The sequence below is a fragment of the Anopheles coluzzii genome, chromosome 2 (assembly GCF_943734685.1).
Source record: "Anopheles coluzzii chromosome 2, AcolN3, whole genome shotgun sequence".
Classification (NCBI taxonomy): domain Eukaryota; kingdom Metazoa; phylum Arthropoda; class Insecta; order Diptera; family Culicidae; genus Anopheles; species Anopheles coluzzii.
This window is the reverse complement of record NC_064670.1, coordinates 44170026-44196034: the sequence shown is the minus strand read 5'-3', so window position 1 is coordinate 44196034 and position 26009 is coordinate 44170026. Positions and strand designations below refer to the sequence as shown.

Sequence of the window (26009 nt, the reverse complement as noted above, 5' to 3'; positions counted from 1 at the left end):
TGCTCGGATGATAAGCACATCATATTTGTATAGTGGCTCTTACAACAGAAGCAGGAGTGGGAAATGAAATAAACAAATCATTTAATCATCTATTAATTTATTATTTTATCAATTTATTGATTTCCTCTCATAAATTAAATTAGTTGTTAAATAAAAAATGTAATAAAATGAACTCGCTAAATGCAAACAAGTCTAACTAATAATGCAGTTACTCTAACTACTTTCGATTGACGGCATCGAAGAAAATATCGTTTGATGAGTTATATAAATAATATGGCTTAAAAATGATATTCAATTACAAAAATTTTGAAATTAAAAAAAAAAAATAATTAAAACAACGAACTTTATGTTGATTTTTGTTGTTGTCAAAATACTGATATTGTAACTGCAGCACAGGAAAGCAATCTAAGGCCATATTAATTAAAAAGAAGATTAGATCATTACCTTTAACATATTTTGACAAGTGACTGATACACTATTTTTATGTTTAAGCTTAACTCTGTAATTAGTTATTCTAGATTTACAGTATCCAACTTTACAGTATACAGATTTATGTCTTCGGAACCGAATAAGAAGAAATCGAATAGTTCTGATTTCATAAAAAAATATCTTATTAACTGACACCAAAAAGGTAAAGTTCAACTGATTTTTATGTTAAAATTTTTTAAGTATACTAAAAACTTAATTGCTATGATAGGCGATGCCGCCAGAAACCGCACAGCCGACGACACGGACGAAATGAGTGTCTTCTCTTGAGATCGCTTACTATGTTCACTTTGCCACTGCAGCCACCTGTTCCAAGACTGTCCCCGCAGCATAGTTGATATGACTGAGTTGGCTGCTTCGAGATTTTCTCGTGTAACCTGTTCAAGACAGCGCCCGATTGAGTATATATCGATTGAGCTCATTGGCATCCCGTTCACCTCGAGCGGGGAGATGCAGTAGTTCTTGGAGAGGAAGTCACCGGCGGGAGCCCCACTGTGTGACAAGTAAGTACCGTTGGAGAGGGGACTATCTAGGAGCGTGTGGATGTGACATCCGCATGGGAAGTAGTTACTATTTACATGCAGTGTATCGATGCCCTCAAGCACGATCGAGCCACTTTCGGGAGTTTCGAGCAGATGGTTACCCTGTATCCGAAGCACCCTAATTCTATTGGCCGCAGTAATGTTGAGCTCCTGAATAGCGTCAATTTTGTTGTTGAGTATGTTGAGCAGCTCTACTTGCACAAGACCCTCAAAGGCGCCAGCTCGTATGATACCTAGATCAGATTCTTGCAGGGAGAGCAGTTTGACGTGCGTCAGGCCCCGGAATGTGTACGGCTCCAGGGAGGCAAGATCCATAAAAGAAAGCTTCAGGTAGCCAACCGTTTCGAGCCCATAGAAAGCGTCCGGCTCGATCACACGTATACCCGACGGTAGGATGAGTCGATCGACGTTGCTAAGGCTGGAGAATGCGTTCGTCTCGATCGTTACGGTTGGGTTGTCGGCGAGATGTATCTGTCGAATGTTGACGGCCCCGGCAAATGCGTACCCTTCGATGCGTAGGATTTTGTTGTGCGATAGCTGTATCTGCGAGACGTTCTGCAGCCCGGCAAAGGCAAATGATGCAACTGTTGCCAGAGGGGTATGTTGAATCGAGAGATCTCGCAGCCGAGGTAGACCACGGAAAGCAAATGGTTTAATAGTGGTGATGTTATTGCCATCGAGTGACAGCTTTCGTAACGCTCTCAATCCTCCAAATGCATCACTTTTGATGATTGGGAAGTAGTTTTTGGTGAGTGACAGTTGCTCTACCGTGACAGGGATGGTTTTCAATGGTATCTCACGCAGAGCGCCAGTGTTGCACATGACCTATAGAATCCGTTGGATAAGTATTAAAAATAATTAAAATAAAATTTATAAGAAAGAGTAAAATAACATTCGATACATCATCATTCATACAAAACAAACGGATAAAATCGTATTATGTACCCTTTTTAAATGCTCACGTATGGTATTAAACAACTATCATTCTATTAAATGGAATAAAAACAGCATGTAATAGAATATTTCCCTTCTCCCTCGACCACTTAGAAGCCTTATAAATCGATTACTAAATTGGTCTGAGACTCGTACAACCAACGTAGCATGAAACTTTATTTCGCCTCTCGAAATGTATCCTGTCTCGCGAGAATTTCCACTTTGGCTCGAATGTAGCTCGAACACACGAAAATTGGCAATCTAACGTACACTATGGAAGACCATAAATGTTTCTCATTCGGTGATAAGAAAGTTCCAGCATAGCGTTCTCTTTTGAACTTTCAACACTTGTTCTTTTGAGGCGTTGAGCTTCTAGGAAAGGCGAGGAAACTTTAATTTAGCAGTTATTTTTTATGTGGAAACAAGTTGGAAAAGAAGGTTTTACTACAGAGCAATTTACAGAAATGATATTTTGCACAATCTTATTAGTATCTGGTTGTACTTGAAAGTATTTGAAGTCAGTGTTTGCTTTCACTCCCCGTAATTTATAAACAAATCGTTAGTGCTAGCTGAATAATGAATAAGTTTTACCCAAATCAGAGAGCCATTGTAATGTCCATTCTTTGTTTAACCTCGATATGCACTGAGAACTCCAAGCAGTACCCGTTTATCCTATGTTGAAAGTTGGAGTTAAATTTGGCACTAAATTGTACTTTGACCATGTTGCCGGTTCAAGAATTTTTCATTTTTCCGTATGAATCGTTTTGGTTAGCAAAACTATGATTAGATTAACGTCTCGTTTATTTATGCTGTTAGGATTGGCGTTTACGACCATAAAAAGTTAAGAAAACATTAAGTAGGAAGCGTTTGAGCAAAAGTTGATGATATGATGTAAAGTACTTCAAAGAAAATAACCGCACTCAAATAAAACTCAGATTTACTGATTTCCCCCCCCCTGTGATATTGATTAGGTGATGTCTATTCCACCCTATAAAAAACTTTTCCTCATTTTTAAAAATAGAATTTGAAGAATACTTTCCATGCCTTTTGTCACAGGCACTCTTGTGTCACAGTCAACATTTCAGGTTGTTCATCATTCTAAATCCTAAGCGTCTAAGACATTTTCTAAACATGATACAGTTTTTAGTTTTTTAACAAATATTCCATTTTTAAATTTGCTGTAGATATTGTGGTTCATTTGCATTTCGTTGGAATACATTTGAAATACTAATTAATTTAAATGTTACCTGTGTTTGTGATAGACAGATACACTCCAGAGGACAGCCGTGGACCAAGAGATTGTTATTGTAGCAAATTCGCCATAGTATTATTAGAAATACTATCACACGCCAGGTTGAATTCATCTCCTTGGACACCTTTAGAATTTTTGCCGTTGCTGGTTGGTTGTTTGGTTCTATGGGATAGTCTCGGTTCAGTTGGACTTCTTTTTTCTAATCCACTACATGATCAATACTACGATACAGCAAGAGTCATATTTTATGTCTCTGCATAATTGCACTACAGTAATCCATTGATATTGATTGATGAAACTGTTCTTCACAACAACATAAATGTCTGCAATTAAACAATAATATCAAATTAGACGTTAGACAAATATAGAGACAAATGAGTATATTATACATGGATAAAACATTATTCAAAATAAGTGTCATTGGTTATGGCTTGTGGTTCCTTCACTTACAAGGAACTCAATTAGTGTAACAGATTACGGTTTGTATTGAAGAGCATCCGCACACATTATTTAATACTTTTAATTTAATTCTTAACACTTAAAGAAAATTATACCATATTTTCTTCTGCTGAATAACGAATAACTTTTACTGCCTCTTTCACTAAATTGTTGGCTGTGTTAAGTTACTTGTTTATTTATCCTGTCAGAGATGTATTCCTTTCGAACTGTAAACGGTGGCACTCAATTGCTCTCCAAATGTTAGCAAAGGAAAATGTTGTATACATCAAAGGGCAGCGATGAATTGCAATTCATAATTCCTTTAAAAGCCCCAAAAATGTATGACCAGCAATAATATGTACAATGGTAATCGTTGTTGCATATTGCAGTTTGTTGTAGTTGTTTTGTAAATATGTTTCACAACATATGTTTCCACTTAACCTTCTCGTCCGGTTGAACTGTTTCTATTGATATTAGGAGAAGTCAAGTTTGGTTCGACATTGTGGGTAACATCGACACCTTGCCGATTTAGTATTTATAGAACTTTTTAAGGGAAAAAATTGGTACACCATATTTATATTAACTGTTTCGAATATTTGAGTTATTTTTTACTGATCAGAAACCTGTCAATTATTTAAAACAACAAAATAAATACATGGTGGTTCTGATTGACAGTCGATGTAAATTTTTACTTCTGGGACTTAAGAAATTGTGGCGTTAATTCAACAAAAATATAGTTTCCGTGTTAATAGTATTGTTTTATAAACACTATTGATTAGTTCTGTATCAAAGGGCGTAATTTTTATATTAGACTATATAGGAACAACCCGGGCCTTAGGGAATAATAACAATATTCTTAACAATTAAATATTTATTCCTCAACTGCTGATCGTAGAGTGCCTTGCATATTGTTCAATTGGTTCTAAAAATGTTCTAAACGTCTCTCTATATCTCTCTTGTTGGCCTGCTCACAATAGAGCACGTCGATGTGACATAGCCCGGTCAACAATCATTCTCGAGGATGCTCGGTCCCTGGCTGCAGCCTCTTATTCATTTAGACACCCGATTTCCAAAAGGTCTCGCTACACCTGATCCAGCCATCGAGTTCGCTATGGTCCCTTGCGCCTTATGCCGAACTGTGGATCGCTGTCAAACACCTTCTTGGTGGGGCATGAGTCCGGCATCCTCATGACATGCCCCAGCCATCGTATCCTGCTAGCGTTTGCCACTGCCAGGATGCTCGGTTCGCTGTACAGCTCAGTATGCTCGTGGTTCATCCTTCTCCTCTACGCTCCATGCTCAAACACATCGCCAAAGATGATCCGGAGGATGCGTCGGTCAAACACGCCCAGAGCGTTTGCATCCTCCGCTTGGATGGTTCAGCAGTCGGTGAAGCACATAGACAATGGACAATGCGTCTCCGAAATTCGCTGTTGATGTCGTTGTTCGAAGTAACGATCGTCCCGAGATAGGGGAGCTCCTTTACTACCTCGAGATTGTCACCTTCTTCTAATACACTGCTTCCCAGATGGTCTGAGTCTGAGGAAATGGTACCGCTGCATGATGTTCCAAAGCTCATTCCGGTCTATGGTGTAATCCGCCTTGAAGTCGATGAACAGGAAGTGCGTAGGGATCTGGCACTCCCGGCACTTCTGGAGGATCTGCCGTAGTGTGAAAATTTGGTCGGTGGTGGATTTGCCTCCAACAAACCCAGCTTGTTAGGTGCCGACAAAATTTGTAGCAAGGTGCGCAAATCTGCAGAACAGGATCTGGGACAGGATCATGTAGCCGGCATTCAGGACTGTGATGGCTCGGAAATTCGAGCAATCCAGCCTGTCGCCCTTTTTGTAGACTGGGTGAATGACATCCAGCTTCCACTCCTCCGGTAGTTCCTCCTGCTCCCAGACTTTTACGATTAGCTGATGCATTTCGACGGTAAGCCTCTCCGGCCCCATCTTGAAGAGCTCGGCCGCCAGTCCATTGCTGCCGGCAGACTTATTGCTCTTAAGCTGCTTGATGGCGCTGGCAATTTCATCCAGAGATGGTGGGGGCACCTCGTCGTCTGCGCCAATGCTGTCGCTGTTGTTATTTCTGTGCTGATGCTGTGGCGGTTGCCTTGTTCTGCCACTTGCGCCAGCCTCTCCTGTCTCTGATCCATTCAGGTGTCCTTCGAAGTAGCACTTTCACCTTTCGATCACCTCCCGCTCGTCCGTCATGAGATTTCCTTCCGCATCCTGGCACATTGCGGTTTTAAGAGCAACCCCGTTCAGTGCCTCCTTTCACGACCCGACGTTCTTCAATAGGTGCGAGATATCATTAGCAATTTCGAACCTGGTGCGACTTCAGTTTGAGTATTGAACCTGCTTTGACCCGACCCGACCTGAATACACCAACGTGTCAGGATGCTTTCTCGCATCTACTGAACATTCGAGTCTATCCAAATTCGCTAGACCCACGGGTCGGACTAAACCCACCTTGACTCGATCCGGACTAGCTGTTTCATTTTTTTTTATTCATTTGAACATAAATTTCATTTCCCGCAAGGTCTAAGGAGACCTTATGAAAGAATCACCATGGCTGACATATTGAAAACACAAATCAAAAATAATGTCAATAAAAAATGGATTCCTTTGACTAAGGATTAGAAGGACATTCCTGATCACACATCAGGAACCATTTCTATGTGGTTCATACCATTTCTATGTGGTTAGGATAGGTTTAAACAGCACATAGCTTTAGCAAGCTCTTGTGTAGACTTCTTCTTCTTCTTCTTCTGTTGGCTCAACAGCCGTTGTCGGTCAAGGCCTGTCTGTACCACTTATGGGCTCTTCTTTCAGTGACTTAAGGATTTTACCCCCCATAGCAAGATAATCAGTCCTACGTATGGACGCACGGTCTATTTGGCGTTTGAACCCATGACGGACACGTTATTAAGTCGTACGAGTTGACGACTGTACTACGAGACCGGCTTGTGGCTTGTGTAGACTAACAACTTTTAATTTAAATAAGAAAATTCACTCTTCAGTTGGAATCATACCTTATAATCTATGCAGGGAATAAATCACCAATTGCAAGCAAATGAAATAGAAACGAAAATGAAGTATGATTTATTATGAGTGTACTATGTCACCTAGAATGAACATGTCTTTTAAATATAATAAAGTTAGAGTTAAGCGGGTTTTAGCTATAATAATAGCTAAAACCCGCTTAACTCTAACATTATTATATTTAAAAGACATGTTCATTCTAGGTGACATAGTACACTCATAATAAATCATTGGTCAGATATGTAATAAGTGTAAAAGGTATAGGATATGTTTCTTAGGATGTCCATGGTCACATCACTTTATGTTTCAAATTGTGATCTTCTTTAAAAAAAAGTCTGTACCTCATGTGGCACTAAAACAACAAATTCGTTTTCTCACACACCAATAACATTGTCATTATATTGTCTCCAGCGGAGACCATTTTAAACTCACGACTCTCGGTAAACTTCTACGCCAACGTTGAAAAGGAACGTTTCAGAGAAGTAAAACGTGTGTAGTAGATAATGGAAAAATGATGTGATAATTAGTTGAATAAATTTGACCATACAGATGCAAAGTACCGTTTTACTGCAAATGACGGGCTTCCGTAAGAACGAGACTGGAGCGTAACGGCATAACGAGCTCACTTATCCACTTTCGTTTGTACGTTTGAGGAAACAGCCTTCTTTTCCCATTTTCCCTAAAGGCAGGTATGACTACAACGATACTGTAAACGTCAGAAGCTGACAAGCTACGCGTCTGTTGGCACTGACTGAGAAAGATAGAGGCGCAATGGGGAAAACGTAAAGTAGCCGCTTGCGTGGCTTTGAGCGAATGAGTTGTCCAAGAAATTGGAGCATTATTACGTGTTTTCGCTTTTAGTTTTTGATATTTGGTTTTTGATTGCTTTTTTCTATTCGCTAAGTTCTCTTAATAGGTAACCAAGAACTGGTGGCTATCGGAATGGTTAATTTGGAGAGTATTTGACCTGGTGTTTTCAATTAGAGTAGATTAGTGTAGAATCGCAATTCATTAGCGTTAGTGAGGTTCGGGCTACCATGCTGTGTCCGGTTTGAGAAGCTTTGTTTATATTTCTGTAATAAAAAAGTACAAGTGCGTGTCTTTTCTAGATTTACTTATTAATTTACTAGTTTTTTTACTAGATTTAACTTTTTCTAAAAATATTTAGATTTAAAGTATTCATGGAAGGATGTAGAAAGAATTGCACGGAGACAAAACATAGCATATTTTTTTCAGTTGTGCCGGTCCTTCCCAAATTGCTGATAGAAATAATTTTGAAACATTTGATGCACTTCGTCAACACACAATGAAATACTTTTGCCTATGAAATGAACATTATCAGCACATACAAAGCCACCAATGTTATTATTTAATTTAATTTATTATGATGAATTGTCGGACCTTCACGGGTCTACACAAATAGCTTAGCTAATATCTATACTTATAAACTATCAGAATGGAAACGCTGACGAAGACGATCTTTGAACACTGACGTAGAAATGTTAAAACCAAACAGGTCACTCACTACATTTAACTCACGACTCATAACTACTGGCTCGCCAGAACTACTGGCTAGAGTCAATATAAATGTCCCTCCTAGAGTGTTCAGTAACTACCGACTAATAAGAACTGACCTTACAAGACGTACATACAGCAAGAACGACACTATGACTGCGATTGCCCGTAAATTTAATCAGCGTTATATTTGTGATAAGGCCGCTTGTTTGGCCAATCACTTAAATACAATAAACAATTCAACAATTAAACAATAAGCTGCAGAGGGTTGCATGTTTTTCCTCCTGACATTAAGCATCTCCAAACCAAGCAACAGGCACCGTTGGTAGTAAGGAGCCGTAAAGCGTATCTAGTAAACTTTCGTTGAATACTTTCCAGGCGATTGATTGAGCGGGCTTCAAAGGGGCACCATACTACAAAACAATATTGTAAGATGGAAAAAAACGATGGCGCATTATACGACTTTTAGGCACATATCATCGTGAAACTCTTTACACATTTTCATTATGAGTGCTAATGCCTGGATACTCCTGGATATTACACTTTTAAGATGTTCATGAAACTTGAGCTTACAATCTAGCAGGGCACCAAGATCTCGTATGCAGGTAGTTCACGTCAGCGAGGTATTAGAGATACAATAATATGGTGAATGTTGAAGTAACTGTGCTGACAACCCGCTTGCCCTTTTAATAGCACACGAAAACAAAAACAATCACGTAAATCATAAGCAATACGTTTGACTCCTCAGTTGTCAAGGTCGACCTTCAAATTTTCGAAGAATGAGATAAAGGCAAAGCTTCGCTGTGTAACGTGATGGCACAACGGCTATCGCTTGAAGAGAAAATATAAATACACCGTGCGCAGGATAAACGGCCTCTTTAAAAAGTTAGTTGACGCAAGACCCTGTTTTTTTAACTACACAGTGTCTACAACATTATTCAACTATGGATCGACCAATTTGTACTGTATTATTTAAGTTACGTTACTGTAAGGTTAAGATTGCACGTTGGTGCAAACGGTCGTTAATGTTTTTGTACACTACCATCTAGGAGCCAACGTAGTTGCTTTTGCAAAAATGGGTGTGACATTCTTCTTCTTTGGCACAACAACCGTTGACGGTCAAGGCCTGCCAGTACCCTCACTGGTGAAGTGAGCTTGGCTTTCTTTGACTTATTGTTACCATAGCAGAATAGTCAGTCCTACGTATGGGAGCACGGTCTATTCGGGGCTTGATCCCATGACGGGCATGTTGTTAAATCGTACGAGTTGACGACTGTGCCACCAGACCGGCATGACATTAAAGAACATGGGTGTGACATTAAAGAAGCAAAAATAGCAAAAACAACAAAAATTACGAACCATTTGATAAAACCTGCACGGTAGAGGAATCCATTATTAGTGGCATTAATTGTATTTTATTATTATTTAATGTTGTAATATTTTAATATTGTTAGTATTTATTATTTTCATTCAATCCCGAAAAAGACCCCCCCCACCCACCTCAGCTCAAAAGCTGTTTTTTACGTGCCCTTTTTACAACGGTACCTCTTATTTCAAATACCTTTTATTTAATTTCTCACTGTGCAAATATTGAGAGAATACAACGGGATATGCCTTTTTGGTTTCTGTTTTTTGATACAAGTACATAGCCCTACGCTTGCACGCGTGATGAAGAGGAAACGTTAAAATATTTTGTTTCGTTGCTTGTCTTCGTGCCAACCTTACCCTCAACTGTGACGCTTTGCTCGGTTTGTGGCAAAAATCTGTCCACGAAGTGTGTAAACCATCAGGAGTCGACCATATCCATTGCACAGGCAAATTTGCCTCCACCAACAGTTGTGTTGCGTGCGCGGGAAATAAAATCATCATCTGTTGCTGTTTGCTTTTACCCGTGACTTTCAGCTTGTGTACGGGTTTATCAAGTACCATGAACCTCCTGTGGTTGAGTATGGTAACGCCAAAGCCCCTGCATGTGCGTAAGTGCGAACGAAAATGTGAACCAACCAACTGTTAATAGCATATATTCAACGAACCCTCCAACGTCAGGCTCATTGCAGGCGTAAAGCTCATTGCAGCCATGGGACTACCAGGATGTTGGAATGGGTTAATGAAAAAAGATCGTAAATTCGGTGGAGACATAAAATTGAAGGGAGTTGGTGGAGAGTTGGTGAGAGAGAGGCAAAAAGTTGTTTTGTTGTTCGTGATTTCACTATTGCAGCTGCCTTTGCTTGGTGCTATCAACTACATCGTCATATCACCTGAAGCGGATGAAGGCTGAATAAAGCTAAGCCGAGAAATACCCTGGAAAATTCTCTCAACAAAGCAAATCCATGTATGTGACTGTTAGCCACACACTGCGTTGATTCTATTTTCATTCCGGCGGGCAAACATTATTGTAATGAAGTATTCGCTTGCTTCGTAATATCTCATGGGAATAACGGTAAACAATTCACGCGCTCGGCAGCCAAGGATAGGTACAGCTTGTTGCTGTGTGTTGCGCGTTGCATTATTTTCATACAGTTTACTACAAACAAATTGGTACCAATTGCACTGTTTTACCATAGAAATCTCAAACAGAAGAAGAGGTTTACCGGTTCATGTGGTGCATAAAATGGAACAATAAGGAAACTGAATCTTAATGTTTAAGCAGCGCCAAGAACAGATTCCGAAGATGGGAGCTTACGGGTGTTCGAAAGCACGAGGTTTTATCTGGGAACTGATGCGAGGCAGAACCTGAAGCATGCAATATATCGTGAAACAACCCGTTATATGTTAAAGTACTAAAAATTATGTTATTACTGTATTCAACACTGTTTCGGATTGCTTCGACTTTAACATCGCATCTCGTACGTCAAAGTAAGGAGTCAAAGTAAATTTTGTGATCGACAAAATATGCATCATTATACACCACCTCCGAGAACAGCTGCCACAAATTGTATTGGCATGATAATAAAATTTCAGTTCTTATACATGATTTTCAACACATCACAAAGAACTGCCAAACTCATTCTAGGTAACAACATGTTGAAATTCATGTGGACGAAGTGATTTCATTGTGATTCAAATACAATGTTTGACAGCTGTTCTTGCAAGTAATACATCTCGTAAGCAATGCAGATGTTGTTGAAATTGAAAATTATTTTGTTAAAACCTGCAAAGGCTTTTATTTATTCAATTGTCAGGACATTAAAAATGGACCGATTGTTCAATTCAATAGACACAATCGACGAGTAAGATTAAACTCAGCTTTACCCAAGTTGTTCGCAATTTACCCGTTCAAAGATTTACAAGTTCAGACTGCTTGTTTTCTGTAATTTTTTGCAAAGCTTTACGTTATGTAGCATACCCATCTTTCGTGTACTGCATGGATACTATTTCTGATTATCTTTTCATATTATAAACTAGGTGTAAGCATCTATATAGAATGTAAAATGAAATAATCCCAGTTGCTGATCAGCTGGTATTTTAAGATTTTTCCCTGCTGTAGACTGAAACTGCTCAGATTCAAGTGCACATGAAGATGAAAAATAGCTCAGAGAAATTATTCAGTTATGGAATTTTTGTATGATATGAAAAACTCTTTTAGAAAAACGATGATGTAATAAAGGAAATATTATTGTTTCTTGACAATTTTATTTTCTTCTTACAGGGTTTCCCACGATTTATTGATCAGTTCCCATAGTTTTTTGGTTCGTTCCCACGATTTTTTGATCGTATCCCATAGATTTTTGGTTCGTTCCCATAATTTATTGGTATTTTCCGATTGGATATCAATACAGTTGGAACAAAAAATTCTGGGAAACGGCCAAAAATCGTGGGAACGCACCAAAAAAATATGGGAACGTACTAAAATTAATAGGAATCAATCAATAAATCGTGGAAAACCCTGTATTTCACCATTTCAAGTCTTCAATTAAATTTAAATGTTGTTATGGTGTCAAAAGAAAGCTAAGCATCAGGATTTAAAACATGATGGCGAAGACATTTCGAAATCATGGTAATCTTAATGATGAAAAATGTCCAAAGTAATACCAGCTGACCTCCAATGCACAATTATATTTTATCATTTGTCTGCAATATGATTGGCAATCGTGCTGACTTGGACGATGAAGTAGTTGGTTTTAAAGGTGTTTTGCTACGTTTTTTACCATTCTTTTACCTTACACTAGTTTAGCGCCATTAGCACGTACTTGATCTTTCCTGGTTCACCCTGCCCTAAGCTACGGATTATGTTGAAGTAGTTTCATTCCTTTGTAGCATCTTTTACAGTACGAATTCTTTAGTGAAAAACGGAGTCATAAATTACTCGCCTAGAGTATCTTTACGTTGCTAGCATGCGTGAAAATTTACTCATGACAAGCAGAAAGCGTAGTCATGACAAGCAGGAAGTGATAAATTTCATCCGAGTTTCTGAAATTCGAGAAATATAACATGGCAATTTATTGCTTCATGAATACTATTGTACAGTAGTGTTGTTTTTTTAATTAAAAAAATACTCGTAAAAGAGAGCATATTCTACCTATAATGTCTTTAAAATGTTTCTAAATGTTGTCACGGTTAGGTTCCGATTAATTCTGAGTGTTGGTCATGATGCTCCTGGAGTCATTTGCACCATATTATGTGTTCGATATATTCGATTAATATAATATTCAAGATTGCCGCGATGCTAAACTAGGAACGCAAAAGCATAATTTATGAAGAAGCGATGGTGTATGAATTGTTCCTAGAACTAACCCTTCAATCCCATCCCATGAAGCTTACTTGTAAGTCTCTACGTTTTTTTAAGCATCTCCAGTCCTAAAAGTTTGAGACGTGTGTACTACGGTGGTATATCCACCTGATTATTCCAGTTCAACTTAATATCAGCATATTGAGAGATTACAGGGTTTACAATGATATTATTGACCTGTTCAGCGAGTTGTTGATTCGTTCGAGCATATAATTGACTATTTCAGCGAGATATTGAATTGTTCGGAAGTAGGCGTTGACATGTTCAGCGATTCTGTAGTGCTGTCATTTGTTTTGTTTACACCCTGTGCCGAAGCGTGTAATTTTTCATTCTTAGATGTCCTTTTATTAGCAAATAGCCATTCCCCAAGCTTTTTAATACATATATTAGTTACAACTAGCATATTTTTTCGAAAACTGTTTGTTTACCTTCTGATGGGAAAGATCCAAGCTGTAGTCCAAGGGGTACGAAAGTGACAGCTCTATAGTATAGCCGAACTTGTCAACGCCTGCTTCCGAACAATTCAATATCTCGCTGAAAGAGTCAATTATATGCTCGAACGAATCAACAACTCACTGAAAACGTCAATAATATCATTGAAAACCCTTTACAGGCGTCCCCCAAGTTACGACCCTCTTGAGTTACGACGATTCGCAGATACGACGATTTTGATTTTGACAGTTAAAAGTTGTTATTGAGACGAAATTGATATTTTTTTTTGAATACCGTTACAAACATATTTCCTCAGACTCCAAAACTCCTCCATCTTGAATTTCTAGATCGTGTAAACGGCATTTGGAGGAAAATTAATACATTATCGTATATTATTTTAAATAAAATATACGATTTATAGATTCCGACTCTTCAATTTCGGTTATAAATTTTATATTCACAGATATTCGACATACGACTATTTCGACTTACGCCTTGTTTTGAGACATTTTGTCGGTCCCAAATTCAGTCGTATCTCGGGCACCTGTATATGTTTGTTTATAGCCCTCAGAACCTACATGTGTTCCGCGAGCCTCCAGTTGGACATATCTGATCTAAGAGCTCCTTCCTGTGGAGTAAATATTATATTATTATTATTTATTTTATTCCCAGCTTACTTTTCACAAGCGTACGTTAGCAAAACAAGTAAAGAGATTTATTTAATAAATCATTTCTAAATATTGTTGGGTTATTGCAATGTTACGTTGACAGTCTTAGGTTTTTCTGTGTTTATATTTACGATGTTTTTAAATCCGCAGGAAGAGCTTCAATAAAAACATGGAAATTTTGTTTTCTTAGCGCATCTGAAAGATTTTTTGAAGCGCAACCCAAATATACAATGTCCATATTTATCTACACTCCAATTTTAAATTTTTAAGAATTATCATAAATTGCAATGCTTGAAGTATGACGTATATCTTTAACATTCAAGTTTTATTACGTTTATGTTTCGTGGGTAAAGTTGACCACAGGTTTTAAAGAAAACCATGCCATTGTTCAACATCAAAATACAAGCCCAAATTCAGGAACACGCCATCACACAAAAATGGCGTAACAACGCATCTAGTGATCAGTCGGCTTGGTTGACAAGAAACTACCCTTTAACTATGAAGTTATAAAAAAATAAAATCATTTGAGAGTAAAGAAGTACTAGTATCCCTAAAAAGTATCCTAACGGATCGATGCTGGAAACCGTTGTGACACACAAACGAAGGCAACCGTTGAGCAACAAGATAAATCTCTTTTATCCCCTTCAGTGCCCACTTCACTTTTTTTTGCTTTTTGTTTTGTTTTGCTTTGTTCGTTGACACTTAGTGTGAATGATGATGTTTTGATTCATTGCATCGTGACTGTACATTAGTGCTTCAGAACCTTTTTTTTTTGCTTAATTATCTTCATTTATTTTTCCAAAATTTTCTTAACGCGTTTGACCCCTTCATCCTTACGATGTTTACGCTGTTGGCATAAAAAATCACTCTCTTTGTGCTTTTAGTCTTATTCACAAAATTATCTCAATCACATGTACAAAAACTATCAAGACAAAAAAGTACGCTAGTCAGGCGAAGACTGACATTATAATTCTTATTAGGAATTTGGCAAACTTTATCGCGCAATTCAAAAAAGTTTTAAATGTGCTTTCAAAAATAAAATTCATTCAAACGACTTAATAACATGCCCGTCATTGGTTAAATCGCAGGCTAGTGTTTTGTGTGTGGATTTGTATGGAGTGTTGACATGGTTTCACTGTCAAACTCCATATAAAAAAGCTGACTAGAACCCATTATCAAAATATGTATACTACGTTTGCGTTGAACGTAGCAATGCGGAAGGAAACAATTCGGGCCACTTCTGAAACATTTCCTCCTTGCTCGAATTTCCGGCAAAAGCATTTGATTTCCTACTGCTCATTAGCCATTCGATACAATCGCGTTTCTCTCAATTTGGCCACGTTTCTTTATTCAACGTTTGTTTCATTCCTACTATTTTTACATGGCATTCATGATGATGGTTATGTTGCCTCCACGGATTTCCCCCTAGTTCATGTCCAATGATGCTAATTCGATTGCACAAGCATGACATTTGGAACAGTTTATCAATGGTTGCAATAATGGATACATTTGCCATGATTAAATCTATAAATAGTCGGAATAATTAGCTCCACGTTGAAGAATACGTTTTACAAATTATTTAAATCAAATTCTTTTTTATATAGCATTGCACATGAAGCGATAAATTCTGTTTCAAACAAGAAAATAAAATCTGTCGATACAGATTGAACATACGACCGTAGTAATGTTATTCTAAAATAATAAAAATTATGATAGTAATTCTTGCACAACAATTTCTAATGGATAAGTTAATAATAACCAAGCAAAGGATTTTTTTTATCATTTGTTATGTATTTACAATATTAATATCACAACAATAACACTAGACGCGCCCATAGGTTGTCATAGTCATTGAGTACTTCATGGCAGGCTAGGTGGCAAAGCTATGAAGTACTTAATAGAGGTGTGCTAAAATGAACTGTAGTTGTTGTTGAACTGTTTTTCGCAAAATATGATACGGTAGCTGGATTTGGTATAGCTTCCAGGTGATATGAAGCATTTTCAAGTGATATGAAGTGTGTCCAACGATGTACGATCTACGATCTCTACGATGTAATCAGAAATGTATAAGAAATTATTTTTTTAGGGATTATCCTCCCATCAATTGTGCGATTGATTGAGCGTAGTTATGAATACAACCAGTGATAGAAAGCGGATACTTGAAAATTTTACGTATTTATTAGTTATATTGTTGCAGTGAACGTATTATAACTTGATTTAAGTTAAAACAATGTCACAAAATAATTTTTGGTGTCAGTATTCAAGAGCTTTGGCATACAGCCACAATTGGTGAATTGATAAAGACACTTTAACCATAATTGGCACCTTGAGATGCAATTTTTAATTGAATTTTTCTAGTATTTTGATTAAAACAGAGTGAAAATGTCCCTATTTTTATAGGGGTAAAATCGATATCTTGTTGACATATTAAAGCCATTGATAGTTTATAAGTATGATGTGGAAGTAGCTGACTGCACTTGCCATTATGCACTGGATGATGATGATAGAATATTGTTTAGCTTAAAGAAAAAAAAGTAAAGTAAATGTAAATGAATGAGTCAACATGGGTTTGAGACTCGCGCACGCTTAAGTGGTGATTAGGATGCGAGCGTTTGGGCTCTAGCTGTTCGATCCGGCAGTCTGCGTGATTACCTCTATCCATCGGTGGAGATGGGTGAAGTTCATAAGCAGATACATTGAGTTCAACTTGTCCGGAAAGTAGGACCACAATATTTTTTACGGATATTCGGATTGACCGGTCTCGTGATACAGTCGTCAACTCGACTTAACAACATGCCCTCATGGGTTCATGGGTTCAAGCCCAAAATAGACCGTGCCGCCATACGTAGGACTGAGTATCTTACTATGGGGGGTAATCAATAAGTCACTGAAAGCCAACACCACAAATGGTACAGACAGGCCTTGACCGACAACGGTTGTTGAGCCAAAAGAAGAAGAAGAATTCGACGAACCTGGCTATGTATGGACAAGTAGTCAATAACAATTTGTGTCTCTGGCCCTATCAACTAAGCGAGATGTGAGGAATACTGGAAAGTAGTAGACCAAGATAAAAAACCTTATCTTTGGAACTTTGGCTATACGACAAAACCCCATGGAGCTATTGATTTCGCAGGAAGCTTTATTTCGTTTTCCATTTATATTAGACGTTACAAGGATAATGTAAATCCAGAAATGCTTTTCTTGTCATCCTGTTGCTTTTAATCGCATCTGTGATCTCACCACTTGTTCGATATTAATTTTAATTAGCATAACTAAAACCAGTTTATTTAATATGTTACATTTAATTTATTTAATATCTTAGGACGAAGTATCGTCCTTCTCAAACCTGTGTTGGGTTATGAGGTGGGACCTATCATCATCATCACCAAATGAACCAAAACAGTACGGTTTATTAAGCTCACGAGAAAAAAAATGAATTAACTAATTCACAAGAAAAGAACGCTATGGTTCTTTTTTATACATCAAAATGAAAAAATAAAAATTATGAAAATGAGTTCAAACATTCATGAGGATTTGAAAAAATCGCAAAAATGAGCAAAAGAACTATCCAACGTTCGCAAATTTCGAGACAAGACAAGAAATAGTCGATTTTATATTGTTAGAGGATAGATTGTCAATATTTTCTTCATTTTTAATGTGATCAGACCAACGGATTAATCTGTACTGTTACCGATTTTCGAGTATTGTACCGATTTATAGACTGTACAGGTATTGCTTTTTTGCTAAACAACGACTCGGTACACTCACATTCACTTAAATGAACCGAAATTCGATCCCATTCGAGTACTTAACAACACAATACAAACACGTGTCACTAAACTAGTTATGACAGGATAAATAACGTAGCTTGACTAGCACTGAATATTTTTCTTTACGTTCTACCTTTACCTACTACGGATCGATAAATAAAATGTTTTGATAAAAAAAACTCGTAGTTTTATACGTTTGACTTCATTTGAGCAATGCCCTCTTATTATGAAAATCATGAATTATATGTGCAATGTAAAACATGTTTGAGCATCAAAATGCATCAAAATGCTGCATAGAATAGCAATACAGACCGCAAACTACTTTTTATCGAATTTATGGAAATTTATTTGCAAGTAGCTAATGAAATGATATCAGTTGACAGTGCCTATAGCCACAAAACAACATAAAGAAGTCTAGTAATGCACCAGTTATTAAGACGAAAATTTAGTGTCAACACACTTTACTACTCTACTATAAAATAAGTGGCATAATGAGATTTTTCTTAACAACTAATGATTTTTTACACACGACACACGAATTGCAAAAGGGACATTTGTAAACAATTATCGTGTTGCACATTGCTTACAGCTGAGCTGAAGTGAAATGAAATGAAATGAAATAACACAATGATTGATAATTATTATAGTACAAGATTAACCCTCCTATCAAGGTTTTCTTTGAAATCCCTGAGACCGCAGTCGTCAACTCGTACGCCTCAATAAAATTCCCGTCATGCGTTTAAACCCATCCTTTATTGAGTATAATTACAACAAAAAAGAGTTATTGGAAAAAGATTAAGTAAAATTGTTTGCAAATAAAATAATATGGAGGGCAAAGGAACTCAATCTCATTTGTGGCACTAGCTTAGATTTAAGAACTTTAAATAGGTTCGAGTGAAACAGCGTGAGAAAAAGATCAAAAGAATATGTTATCAATCAAAATACGAAATTTGCATAGAGAGATTGAAACACGATCCTTTTTACGGCGAGTGCCATAACCACAACTTATACGTTTAACACCTGAGCTCCGACAGAACGTGTTCAATCCGAACGATCCAGTTACCAAACAAATTGTACGAGACTGCTATGTAGAATGATGCGGTAAGCTTCCAACACGTCGTTTATGTCGAATAAGAGTGGAAAATTGTTAGACAACCGGAAAGAAGCTTTTTTTTCTTTCGGGATTACATTTTTATTATTTTTGTTGTTTGGCATGAGATGTATGTGAATACCTTTTGCATAAGGTTATCCATTGATCTAATACTCAAATCGCTATGACACCCAAATAGCTGATTATATTTTTTTTTAATACAAATTATATTATTTCGAAAAAAGCCTACACGCCCGCTGCTCTATATTTAAAAAAAGATTAAATTAACCGTTGAAAGCTGTCTTTTGCAAAAATTTGTCGCTTAATATACACTAACAAATAATAAAGCTTACTAGATCGATATTACGAGACTTAGAAAAAAGTCGAAACAAAAGATAAATGCACAAATGGTACATCATAAAGAAGCCGTACGAAACAAATGAAAAGTTATCTACGATATCCAGTCCACTTGCATGAATCATCCGGCCAAACCCATAGTGAAAAAGAAAAACCTCAAAACTTGCCAGTATGGAATGAACAGCACAACATTAGATTATGTATGTGCGATGATGATTGGTCCATACTTTATCTGAACAGATAAAAGCTCTAAAAAATAGCAAAACAATAGCTAACAAGTTTATGATGGTACTGGTATGGCTGACGTGCGGTGAAACGAATTTCGTTTGATGCGAGAGTGTTTGAGATTGAGAGCGGCTTAGTTTCTGTGAAGAATGTCGAGTGAGAGGATAACGGTTGTGATTCACGGGAAAACTAACGATAATATATAAATAAATGTGGTCCAACGAGCAAAGTACAGAATAGGGTGTGAAGGTCCTTCGGTTCAGGAGGACTTGACTGGAACATTAAGTGTATCAAGAGCTGTTGATGGTGATAGCGTTACGTGATGAACGTAGGGTTTAGGTTTAGATATACGTGTTGTAACAGTAGATCAAACATCAAGATAATCATGCCGACCAGCGGATCGGATGAGCTATTTGATATGGCAATCAAGTTAGCTTTCTTATTCACTGTTGACTGGATCACTGTCAAATATTTTTAGAGCTTTATTAATGTACATGCAACTGAATCCGAATAAAATCCAACTTGAAGATCGTACAAATTTGTTTCCTATCATTTGTAGTATTTCTTATTTATACAAAGTCTTTGTTAGCTTCATTGTCATGATCCCAATTCCACAGTTAGGAAGAAATGGTTGGCCGTATCCGGAAATTAAAAATTGGTTCCTTTTTTAACATTTAAAAAGTGTTATAGTACTTTAAGTATCTGCCTCAAATTGCATTGTCGCTTTGACATGAATCACCAACTTTAGCATCATACTATCAGGAACATGGTATGTACTGATATAACTTTGTATCGTAATACTCAAACACTATAATGAAAAAACTTATCCGTCTATTTTCTTTGCGATCGTACACTTTTCCGAGACTTTTTAGTACCATACAGCCGGGTATGATCCATATATGCTGCGGGGGGGACGGTCCACTGGAGATTTTAATCCAATGCGTCATCCTAGGAGCAAACGCGTCCATCGAATTGACCACTGGTTCCCGTTAATGAACTAAATAATATGTTATATCTAGTTATCATACATGAAAATTTAAATCTGTTTGAACGTAGTTATTATTTTGTTCAAACAGTTGATACTAACAGGACTTATGATTTATAATATGCGGTCATATGACGAAGTTAAATCGATTTGAACGTCCGTTAAATATTAGCGGAATTACGCCAATCAGTTTAACATTAATCACTCAAGAGATTCTTACTACTTTTTCCTCCCTTGCGGAAAAGCTCTTAAATCTTTCTAATAGCTTTTTCGGTTTTTCAACCACCAATAGGCATAAAGGAAAACAGGATGATGGAAAGGATGACAGCGGGTATAAACGCGAGTTTTCCCGAAAGTACCCATTGTAAATAAAGGTCATGTCCCGGTGTGTTGTCCCTAACTCAAGGACCAACGAATCTTGGCATTAACTATAGGACGGATCACGCGCCCGTCCATGATACCGTGACCGTTTTGATGTAATTAATTTGCAGCGTGAACGATACCATCTACCCAAAATGACTAACAAGCCGGAAAAAAGTAATCTCGGATCCATTAAACTAGGGATCTAAACAAGAATTAGAGCAGTGCATGATGTGAAAAAAAAACAACAAAAAGGTATGTTGTATGCGCTGGAGCTCTTGAATAAACAATGAAAACTTCAAAAATTCTGGTAGCAAAAATTAAAGAGGAATTGTATTTAATGGGATACACCAGTGTACGTTTGGGCATTTAAAAAAACTGAATGCCCTTTAAAAAATATGTCTAAGGTAAGTAAAAGCAATTAAAAGTTAATATGACTTATAACAAATAACAAAACAAAATATTGCTTTACATGATGAGATTTCTTGAAGAGGAACTTGAGAGATTGGTTTAATTGGAGTATATAGATAGGATAGTAGGATAGTCTATTATTAGGTATTTGAAGAGAACTGAGGATTAGTTAGGGGAGCCGTATGCCGTATTAGTATGTTTGTTGTATTTGCTGCAAATGAGATCACAAAAACGAATATGACACTTAGCAATCAATGCCATGGCACATCCGACGGTTCATATGAGGTTTGAACCCAGAACGGGCATTTTATTAAGGCTTACGAGTTAATTACTGTACCACGAGATCGCACACGAATGAAAGGAGGCGGATTAATGAAAAAAGAATACCTTACAAAATATAAAGATATAATGTCCACAGATTGCCTAATGCAAATGAATAGAAACACATTACACAGTGCAAAACACCCTTTGAAAAAAGTCTTTAAAAAAAAGAAAGAATTTATGCATAAAAACTGACAATCATTTAAATGTTGAAAGATAAAAGTAAAATGCAAAATTTAATTGTACCAAACTTCTGCATGTAAGTTACATGCACAATTGCTTAACATGGCACTATTGGCCCAATTATCGGCGAGAGGAAAAACTCATGCTATAATATATGTTACTTTACATCTTTTTGTATTTTTTTATAACATCTTTTTGTATGACACGTTAATATATAATCGGAATTAACAAATTTTTCAGATCAATAATTTTCTCGTGAGCAGCTAACGTTTGAGATGAAATGGTGAAAATAGCTGTGTAATTTCCAAAAAGTTTACAGTCTCTCATCATCGATTGCGAGCATTACCGATGAAAAATATATTTGAATTGACATCTTAGACAAACAATGGCTTATTTAAATATATTCTGTGAAAAATGCAACCTTGTGTATTGTATCGAAGAAAGTGCCAGCAATTAATTAAATATAAAACAAAAGTGTAAACAGTAAAAAACGTACCGTTATAATAATATTCTTCTTAATTAATTTATTTCCAAGCAGCCAGATAGTCAATCCTTACTACGGGGGGACGGTTCATATAAGGCTTAAACCCATGACGGGCAATGTTATAAAGTAGTTCGAGTTGGCGACTGTGATTTGACAACAGTTGCACACCTAAGAGAACAGCCAACGTATTTCATATGTTTTAAGTGGAGATAATCCCAATATTCATGTTATGTGTGTCTAGAGTAGATACATTCATTTTTTTTTAAATATTATGTATTTTTGTGTTAGGCAAATACATGATCATTAATGAATAGAAAACCCGATTTTTTATTAATCTAATTTCTGCTCTCAAATCACCCGAATCACAGTGAAATATCTCTAAAGTGAATCTTTAAGGGACCGTCAGCTTACAGAGATATTCAGCCGTACGGGTAAACTCGTTCGTTATATGGAACGTTCGCCACGACGGTCATTTTCGCTCATTGCATAGACCTCTAGATCAAAAACTTGAAAACCGTCTAGGTTTTGTTCTGCCCAACCTAATGGCACAACCCTGTTTTCTCATGAGTGACGAACGTTTTTTGTCGAACGAATTCACCGGTACGGCTGATCCAGCCTCTTGTGCCATTACTGGTGTGTTTTTGGTTCAACAGTATTTTAGAAAATAAGTAACAAACTGCAACCTACTTTCACATGCCTATGATAAACAAACCACTATCAAAATGATGGTACAATCAAAACATAAGGCTTTGGGCCGTTCAATAACATAGGATCGCAGCACTCACTTTTTCCAATTATTTAAAAGTGGACTAAAATGAGAGTTTTTTTTACCATTTTGAATTTTTGATACCTAATCATAATAGAAGAAATAATGATATTTGTTTGATTTCAATCTAAATTGGATGGTCGACAGCGTGAAATAAACTTTGTTTTGGAACGCAAACATATCAGTAGAGATGTTGGTACGTTAATAGAGATTCAGTTTAATAATAGCTTATCTAGTAACAAAACCGGTCTCGTAGTACAGTCGTCAACTCGTACGACTTAACAACATGCCCGTCATGGGTTCAATCCCCAAATAGACCGCGCCGTCATACGTAGGACTGACTATCTTGCTATGGGGGGAATCAACTAGTCACTGAAAGCCAAGCCCACAAGTGGGTAGAGGCAGGCCTTGACCAACATCGGTTGTTGAGCCAAAAAAGAAGAAGAGTAACAAAACAGTAGTTTGTAGTTTTGCAAAACAAATATAATTTCCATAGAATTAACGACTGAATTTTCTTCACATAACAGTCATTTTGCCTACTACTACTACTTACCGGATAATGTTTTGCGTGTGTTTAATTTTTATGAAAAGTCTAGCAAATACTCGCATGGTTCTAATGAGATGACATGGGCGAACGAATGATGCGCTCGCTAGTATGCGGTTGTCCAATGCAGAGGTGATGTTGCAACTGTATCCGATGGGTGCTGTAATTGCATAAACTATTCAAACAGAGGTGTGAACTGCATACCGTTGAATAACATATGTATAGAGCAAGAAACGAAAACACTTCACATTCTGCGCGGACTATAAATAGCACGAGTTGAGATCTTCACTTTCTATATCCATCAAAGTAATGTCTGCACAAAAAAACATTTGTTTGTAACAAATTCACTGCTCTATGAAATATCAATTGATAAGAAACTTATATTTTAAGAGTAAGTGTAGATGATTCACTCATTTTGGGGTTTAAATACTGGAATAACATTTTATGAAACTGATAAGTCAACATTCTTTTCACATGAAGATATCACTTATACAAATTTAATAAGTTGATTTTTCGGCTATCTATCTTTCCACAGTCTTTGAACATCTCTATTCATAAAGGTTTTGATGTTTTTTTTTTTTAATATTAAATGACCCCAGACTTTCTATACTATCGAGATGCAACATAAATAATAAAAAAAAATCACTAGAATAATATGTGGCTTTCAGTTATGTAACAATTAGTTAAGTAGCAAAACGGACTTTTTGAGTTAATCTCACATTAGAAATACTCAATTAGACCACACTGCCCGTTTAATTCAATAAATAATAATAATTAATCGCCTGACGGACCCTCAGTTGTCCCATTCCGCCCAAGAGAAATAAAATGAGGTAAGCCTGGAAATATTCGCCCAGAATGAATACCACAGAAATTACCACAAATCAATTGAGAGTAGCTAAAATGCATTGTGAGTCATATTAGATGAGCAACGTATTTTTTTCAATTAAGTAAGCTATTCAAACTATTCCGGTATACTATTGTCGGAAAAGAAAAACAAAGCTAAATTTGCGGTTGGTAAAGGAAAATGGTTTTAAACAATAGCCATATGTTGTTGCGCCAATATGGTTACAATAGCTTAACATAAAACGCTTCCTTTTGAAAGAAAAATGTTCATAAAAAACAGCATCGCACACAAACAATTAAAATAATACATTTGAAAGGTTGCTGAATCGAGGTTGAATATTATACTCTCATTAGATTTTTGACTTACAACCTATTCACAATGGCCATATCAGAAAGGCAATGGATTTTGAAGTGAGGAGTAAACTACGCTCATAAAATACTAGAACTGAGTTACTAGTTCTTAACTTGTCTGTTCTATGTAATCGTATGCTCTCTTCCATTGCTCTTCCATATGGGGAAAATGTCGAACCACTCACGTGTCTGCCGGAAGCTGCCTTAGCTAAAGACAAAACTTAGATGGCAATCTAGCCATGACCAAATTGTAGAGTATAACGATAGCTCGCCACAAAATGCCTCCGGCTAATAGATGTTAGCATAGCACGCGATCAAGACACCTAGTACTAGTCTGGCCATCCTGTACCTACTAAGTCACTGTCCTCAACCAATGCTAAAAAATGCATCGTTAAGGAAGTTTTGTGGTTTTGCACCAGACATAACGACACCGTTGGCACCCTGTTTGTGTAGCCTATCAAATCTGCTACCGTTTCTCGGTGCTCGTTTAACACTGACCTCTATGAAACCCTCATCGTAAGTTGTTTCTTGCGCCTTGAGTCTGAAGCAGACCTAGTGATAACGGTGTGATATGCATAGGCAATATAATATGATATGAGTTCCGGGTGTTTTTTTTCCTAGATGTCTACTGGATTCTATACATATAGCAGCGTGTTGATCATGGGCTACAATGTTCTTTTCCATTTTCCAACCTTGGGATGTTTTTTCGGGACTAATTAGTGATTAGTGGTTCCTTTAGTACTAATGAGTTCCTTTTGACCTTCGAAAGCCAACCGATTGGTTTTGATACGGAAAAAAAATTTAGATACCACGACATGAAAATTCAAAGTTGACAAAACAGCTCGTCAAGTATTCACGCGGATGATTGAAGAAGCAGCTCTTCAGCAATGTAAATAGATATTTGCTTATGGACATGGGCAGAGGGTATAGCCGTTGGCACACTTCATCACTTTCACTCAGGAATACGCTTGCTTCATTAGAACTGATTGACTTCACTCATTCAAACGCACACACTCTCTTATTACTCAGCATTATGGCGTACCTTTACTCTCAAAACACTTTCAATAACACAAATGCTCATACCATTCGCATGTACCCGTATCGCGACCACAACAAAAACGTGCCATCGAGTAGGTGTACCCGGGAAACCGAGGACGCGAATCCGTCCGACAATGATAACGTTTACGAGCTGACTGTCGCATGGCTGGCCTTGGGATAGATGAGGTCCTGCAATATCTCGTTCAGTTGTTTTCATCCAATGTACGACTTCCCTGTTA

General features: G+C 37.1%; 1 protein-coding gene across 1 annotated transcript; it reads right to left on the bottom strand.

Annotated features, from left to right (window-relative positions):
* Positions 1–638: 638 nt before the first annotated feature.
* Positions 639–25941, bottom strand: LOC120952467 (leucine-rich repeat-containing protein 4B-like). The gene is made up of 4 exons (XM_040371797.2): positions 25775–25941; positions 23548–23890; positions 3209–3536; positions 639–1853 (listed from the first exon to the last, which is right to left on the bottom strand). Exons 3-4 carry the CDS (start codon positions 3323–3325, stop codon positions 639–641), a joined length of 1332 nt encoding a protein of 443 aa, XP_040227731.2. The 5' UTR covers positions 3326–3536; positions 23548–23890; positions 25775–25941.
* Between the last annotated feature and the right edge of the window lie 68 nt (positions 25942–26009).